Below are 6,947 nucleotides of genomic sequence, written 5' to 3'. Positions count from 1 at the left end.
GTTTGCTTTTCTGAGTAAGGACTTGTTCCCAGAGCATTGGCATTCCAGCACTAGGTGGACAATTAGATGTAGCAATTTTATGGCAGTAATTTCATTGTGCATTCATTAGTGTTGGACCCGATTCTCTTGGATTCTTGGCCGTTGACCTGGCTGTACCAACTCTCAAGTGATTTTTCTATTTGTAAGCAAAAGGTTAAGCAGCTAAGGTCTAGTTATGCTTGTCCAACATGATGTTGAGTGTCACTTGACCTTTGAAGTTTCTGATGACAGAATTTGCCCAGAGAGCAAGTTCTGGACAAGATATGTTTCAAATCGAGCCCTTCAGCTCTGATCATCTACATGATCATCAATGTGAGCAGAGCACCAAATGTACCACTCCCTTCAACACTTCTCGAGGCTTCCTTGGGAAGCTGTCAAACATTATTAGTGTTGTCCCCATACAGAACAAAACCAATCCAAGCTCTTTTTAACTGAAATTAAGGAGTCCATTTCTGAGCTTGCGTATGTGTAGGAGTTATTAGATGGATGCAAAATTTTTGAAACTTCTGTTAATTTCAGTCAATGTAAATATTTCAGTAGCTGAAGCATGTGTTTGGTAACTCAATACAGGATTCTTAAATCTTGGTAATGCAATTATTTTAGTAATATAAAATCTGTGAGGGATTAATCTTTCAGATGCTGGAAGGAAATAAACCCCACTGTTCTCAGTAAATGCTACAACCAGTCTCATAGGTGAAAACTTTTATTTGGTCTGAATTATTTGCATCTTACATTTCTTTTGACTAACATACCTAGCAATTTCAATGCTGGTTTAGTTACTTAGATGCCCATGTTTCTTCATATACGTAAATACTCTATTTTTAAAAAATCATAGCTTAAATAATAGTCTTCCAAGTCTAGCGTGTACACAGTGTTTTGAAATTGCTTCCTTAAAGACCCAAGGAGGAAGAATAAGTTTTGTGCTAGACGTTTCACAAAAGGGGTGCACACCAAGCCAAATTTGTATAAGCTATGGCAGGAATTCAGTTCTATGAGTTTAGATTGTCCTGGCATTAGTCCAGCTCGTGGGGGGGAAGGGGAGTCCACACTATCTGATGTGGCTACTGTCAGGCCACTGCACAAGGTTTCAAAGCATATAGTAGGAAAGCAGAGAGATTTTTAGAATCATACAAAAAATCAAGTGCAGTTTCTGATTTAAGAACATTCTTTTTCTTACTTTCTTCCTTTATAATCTAGAAATTGCATATCCACAGAAGGAACACTCTTACTATCAAGTTGTTACAAGCTCGTTAGATGTGTTTACATCCGAAGTAGATGCATTTAAGGAAAAGCACTTTCTGCCTGACAGGAGGGAAGGAGCTGAAGGACCTGGGTGACGATTCCACTCCAGCTGGTTTTCCAGAGCCAGGCACTGTGGCTTTAACTCACGGTTTTGACGACATTTGCAATTACCTGGGAAAACTGTTCTTGCATGTGTTACTTCCCTGAGCCTCAGACCCACTTAAAATATTTTGACACACGGCTCTGACCAATAGCAATTTCAATCACATTTTAAAAGCAGTAAGGAAGAACTGTTCAGAAAAAAGAGATTTGTGCTGTAACTAACAGTTGCTTAAAGTGTCTCTAGGCACAAAGACCTGTCATCTGTCCTTAGCAGACAGTTAGTTTCAATGATGGTATCAAAGTACAGGGTAAGAAAAGTGAGCTCTTCTCATATTGTGCTTCCTTAGACAGTGTTCCCTGCTAAGGAACCTTATCACTAAACACTGACTTCAGTGGTCACCTGATAAAACCAGACAATTAATCCAAGCAGAGCTCTGGATGAAGTGAACAGTCTTAAAAGCTTTAAAAAGCAGCTTCCCAACCTCAATTTCTGTTCCCTCCAAACAGTAGCAGCAAGAGTGTGGGAACTGTCCTGGAAGGATGGAGGTAGGACCAAATGCTGAATAGTAGATTATGTGACAATAGTATGGTTATATGATAATAAAAACACATTATCACTTCTGTATTTAACAAGGAAAGTTTCAGAAGCAAAAAGCTTCTTAAGCAGCAAAGTAAGGATAGCAAGAGTAGCAGGCACCTGCTATAAAAAGAGAGCAAAAGCCCCACCAGCATCTCACCACATACAGGGTCCACATGTCCCAGAACCCTGAAAAAGGCTGAGAAGCTGCTCTGCAGTGTGGGTGGCCCCAGTTCAGCAGAAGTTTGGGAACAGAACAGGACGCAGGAGGGGTGCAGCTGACCCAAACAAGCACAGTTTAGCTTGTTGTAAAGGGTATCATGGTGGTATTTTCAAAGCAGTCCCAGGGCCTGGGGGTGTCAGCTGGCACTGGCACCATTTACAGGGCCTCGCCACTCCACCATCCTTTGACCCCGTGCCTGATGCCACGCTTGAGGAATAACAAAGACTTGGAGTGGGCCTGGCTGTGGCACCACCTTCCAGGGAAGCTGTTCAGCTCTCCTACCAGAGCACCGTTGGTGACAGGAGATGAGAAGCAAAGGCAACATCTAGCACTGAGTGCTGCTGAAATAAGCTGGGGCTTCAGGCTCAGAATGGCAGAGCTTGGTGTTCTCGCATGTTCTCGAGACAAGCCAAGGAGCTGAACAGCCATGGAAAATTATTGGTCTCCAGTGGCAGTGCTGCAGGGTTGCTGCTTAGATTGTCTAATCCTTAACTACACCTTGAACAACATAAGGCGTTTACAAATTTAAAACAGAAAAAAAAATGGTGTCTGAAAAAGGGGAAAAGCTGCTCATGATGCTGGCCTGATTCAGCTGGTGGAGGCAGATGTGGGATATACAGAAGGGTTTGTTTCCAGGTTCCTCACCCAACTTTTTCACCTTTTCTTCTGGCTGCTAAAGCTTTCCTGTGCGTAACTGAACAGGCCTAGTCAGCCCTGTCCCGGGGGTATACACAGGAGGAGTTCAGGAGCCCAGGTAAATGAAAGTAAATTCAAGTGCTATGACCATGAAACATAGAGAAAGCTTACTTCCTTTTCCTTGGAGCACCAATAAAAGCTCCAGCTTCATGGGAAAGCACTGGGGTTTTCCAAATATCTATCTTTGTGTTGTCTGCAAGACACTTTGTGCAGCTTTGGCATGAAGCACCTGGCACCTGTCACTGCAGCTGTGCATAGAGCTCACCTAACCACTGTATAATTAAAAGTTATCCATACAATTCTCAAAGAACTGACATCACCACATCTGAAAAATGAAACCCTGTCGTTACTGTTTCACCCTTCAAGTCACAGTACTCTTGTCAAAATTCACACAACTCAGCCTTGCATTTGAGTGCAAGGCTGCCAGTCTGTCGTTAGAACGGCTCCTCCACCTTTGTTCCTAGTCAAAAAGAATCTATAATTCAGCTGGATTTTTTGACACTTTGGTGAGAAAGCTCTGGACAGCTCGCAGAGACCTGCTCGATCTTTTTTTGTTTTCTTCTTTGTATCAGTTTTCCACCTGTGAAACCCAAAATCCCACCACCAAGTGCAGCTGCAATTCCTGCCACTTTGAAGCCTGCAAGGAGACCGATAGGACCCCCCACCACTCCACCGATGACTGCACCTGCCACAGGCAGAGCTGCCAGCTTGTATTTTGCAGCCTGTAAAGGGAAAGAAAAAAAGAGTTAGCATACTTGCCTGTGGTGATGTGCATTTCCCCCTCATTGCTCTTGGCAATGAATTGAATGCTCAGGGACAAATAAGCTTTACAAATTAGTATTTAGAAAAAGGTGGTCTGCTACCCCACGTGTAGGACAGAACGTACTAAAAACAATTCAAAATGGAGCTATCACGTGTGCAGTTGTGAACCAGGCCCTTTCACATGGTTCTGGCTGACTACATACACTCTCTATTACCTGGGTTCCATCATTAAATCAAATGAGAAACTGAGAAAGCACTCTGACTTTTCAGTAACGTGCCTGAATCTAGGTTTGTGGCTCATTAGCAACTATTGCCATCTCTGCACAGAAGGGATTGAAATTTCATGTTACTATCAACGTATCATATACTGTTTATGCTTATTTGAGTCTTACGAGCCAATCACTGAATGCATTTGCCTTGCAGGTAAAACCAAAGTAGTATCAGAACAGCATAAAAAAATGCCAAAAAAAAAAGGTGTATTTCCAAGTAGCCTGAATATGATAGAAAATTACAAGAGGGATTGATTTCTTTTTCCCCTCTGCTACCTGTGGGTCATTTCTTCCCTATTCCCTTAATTGCTGGCTCCCCCAGCACTAAAGACGGCAGATCAATGGGGTTAATGGCCAGGGCTGCTGGGAGGCCGCGCCCCATCGATTCGCCAGCGGGAGCAGATCCCTACCTTCCCCAGGCTCTTGGTTCCCTCCTCAACATTCACAGCGGCGCTGTTGACGTGGTCTTCAATTCTGTCAATCTTCTCCTGCTGAGACTAGATGCAAAGGAATCGGGAGTGAGGTGACCTGCTGGGAAGCAGCAGTGAGTCGACAGGCACCATTTTAATGCCTGTAATCAGGGCCCCGCGGCCACGCAGCCCTCATGGTGCTGCTTCCTCAACAGCAGCTCAAACTCTGCTGAAACTACACACTTACTTACAAAAAAAAAGCTTAATTATTAAGTAATAATATGGTGTGGGTACTATACAGTGCAGCTAGAGAAAACAACCCCAAACAGATGATTTCTAAATCTTCACTGTGAATAGATGATGTCGCATTCTGAAGGGAAAACTCATCCAAACCCTGCTGAGTTTCACGTTCAAACAAAATCCTGTCAAGAGCGTTTCTAAGATCAGTACCAACTCCAGCGTACAAAGCTGCACCAAGAAATCTAAACAGAAGTGTTTAATTATGGCATTATAAAACTGACTTAACTTTACAGCGACAGTCCTGACAATATACTTGATGTTGCTCTGTATTTACTACTTAATTTTACAAAAACGTTCCATCCTTTCTCCAAATTCCCCTGCAGTCTCTCTCAGAGAACACCCAAGCTGAAGATAAAGGGGGCTGTGGGTTAGTTTGTTTTTATTTTAATCTCAGCAGTACACAGGCTGGGTTTATGTCACAAAATAATGAGATGGCTAATGGTCACCTTAAAAGAAAAGGCACTCTGAACTTTTTTCCTCTTTCTAATTCAGAAACTACCGAATCCACCAGCTCTTGTATCTTCATCTACTATCCAAATGCACACACTTTAGAAGCTTGCTATTATATCTAATGATGATTATACATAAAGTCCAGAAAGTCCTGGGAACAGGAACTCCTCCTTTTTAGCTAACCCTGCTAACATTTAGGCTACTGAGTAAGAATTTTTGCAGGCCCTCTCCAGCCTAATAAATTTTAAGGGTTTTTTTGTATATTTTGAAGCAGCACATATTCATCAGAATGGATAAAATTTGGCTTGTCTATCCCAACTAACCCAACAGCGAGGAGATGAAAGAACTCTCCTGGGAGACGAGAACTGTGGATTTAAATTTCCTGCAGCACAGGAAGAACTAAACATTTGGTGTGTGGATGATAAAGACCTTTTGGCAGCTTTGCAAGAGCAGAGTAAGGGCATGGTAAAGGTGAGGGAAAAGAGATTTTTCTAGTACTGCTGACTAAGTGAGCAAATGTCCCTGAGAAACACCCGCCCTGTGCCATGAAGGCTATTGGCACCATCGTGATTAGAAATGGTAAAAGCGAATGGGACTCAGGCAGAAGTTTGTGGGCAGCACTGCAGACCTGCTGCTACGGTTCCACCTGCAGCCAAGGGCACCAGCTAGAACATCAGTTGTTGCTCTGATGACAAGAACTTAGGAGCAATTACCACCAATAGTGCTGAAACAGGAGACTATTGCCACCTAAAAAAATAACCTTGACAGAGCCTGAATCAAGAGGAGAGCCACAAAGACACTTGCAGCAATGAATCACTGAGGCAGGGCAGGAAGAGATGTTAGTTTTCTAACCAGAAGGGGCAGCTGGGTAGTTAAATTAATGCTTGTGAACATTCCTCTTCTGTTGGCATTTGAAAATCAAAAGAAAACCTTTCACTGTACAGCGAGACAATTTGATGTAAGCATTCTATGCATCACCTGTGACTCTGGAAAGTAATGTAATGTCTTTGAAACTATAGGTGTATTTACCATTGGTCCCAGGTAGCAGAGTCAGCACTTCTGTGCAGGCATCTCAGCTCACATCTCAGAGGAAACTGCTCTGCCTCTACTGGCGTTTTCCTGAGGTTCCTAACAGTGACTAGGATTCTGTAGCCTTGAATATTGGTCTGAATATATTCAGTTAATATTATTCTGCTCTTTTATCACTTGGATCACACAATACTAGCTCAGTCTGAGTTCCGACTGCTGGCAGAAGTAGTGCTCATCTTTATGACCCATTCTCCCTCTTTTTGTACAAGGCTCTATCCAGGACAGAATGCAGGATTAATACTTACGCTGACTAAGACAGAAAAATCAGTCACCAACTGGCTAAGCTGAATCAAGTCCTACAAATAAAAAACAAAAGTTACTTTGTAGTAGTTGCAAGGAGCAAGAGCACCGGTGTGGCAGTGGGGGAGTTCTGGACATACCTCTTCCAAAGTCTCCCAGGACTCCGCTGCATTTTCTTCCTGAGGTATGTCGGGAAGGCGGGAGGAGAGCTGGATTAAACTTTGGGAGCCATCCTTCACTTCCGTGTTATACAAAGTCTCTGAATGAGAAAGATGATGTTTATGAATAAATGCACTGAATCAGAATGCAGGGGATGTGCAGAGTTTCTCACTTGTAACGTTTCTTAAGGGTAAATTTCTACTTAACCTAATTCAAGCCAAGCAACAGCCCTAAAAATAATCATATAGGGAAAAGTCTTACAGCACTAGACAGTTTCTTAAAAGGAATTTTTTGCCAAAGAAATGGATTAATTTCTACCAGCACACTTTCACAATCAGTTCTCAGAATGATATTAAATTATACTCCTGAATTCAAGGTCAGTTAATTAA

The 6,947-nt window shown here is 42.5% G+C and overlaps 1 protein-coding gene across 1 annotated transcript; it reads right to left on the bottom strand.

Annotated features, from left to right (window-relative positions):
- Window positions 1–3,361: 3,361 nt before the first annotated feature.
- On the bottom strand, window positions 3,362–6,658 carry STX17 (syntaxin 17; the record flags this gene model as incomplete). Its single annotated transcript, XM_008943001.1, has 4 exons — window positions 3,362–3,601; window positions 4,321–4,407; window positions 6,405–6,455; window positions 6,540–6,658. Coding segments are annotated over 4 exons (497 nt in total), but the record flags the coding sequence as incomplete, so codon positions are not given.
- Window positions 6,659–6,947: the final 289 nt, after the last annotated feature.

Source organism: Merops nubicus, unplaced genomic scaffold (assembly GCF_000691845.1).
Source record: "Merops nubicus isolate BGI_N331 unplaced genomic scaffold, ASM69184v1 scaffold12996, whole genome shotgun sequence".
NCBI classification, from domain to species: domain Eukaryota; kingdom Metazoa; phylum Chordata; class Aves; order Coraciiformes; family Meropidae; genus Merops; species Merops nubicus.
The sequence above is the reverse complement of the archived record's forward strand: the minus strand, read 5'-3'. Positions and strand labels throughout refer to the sequence as shown.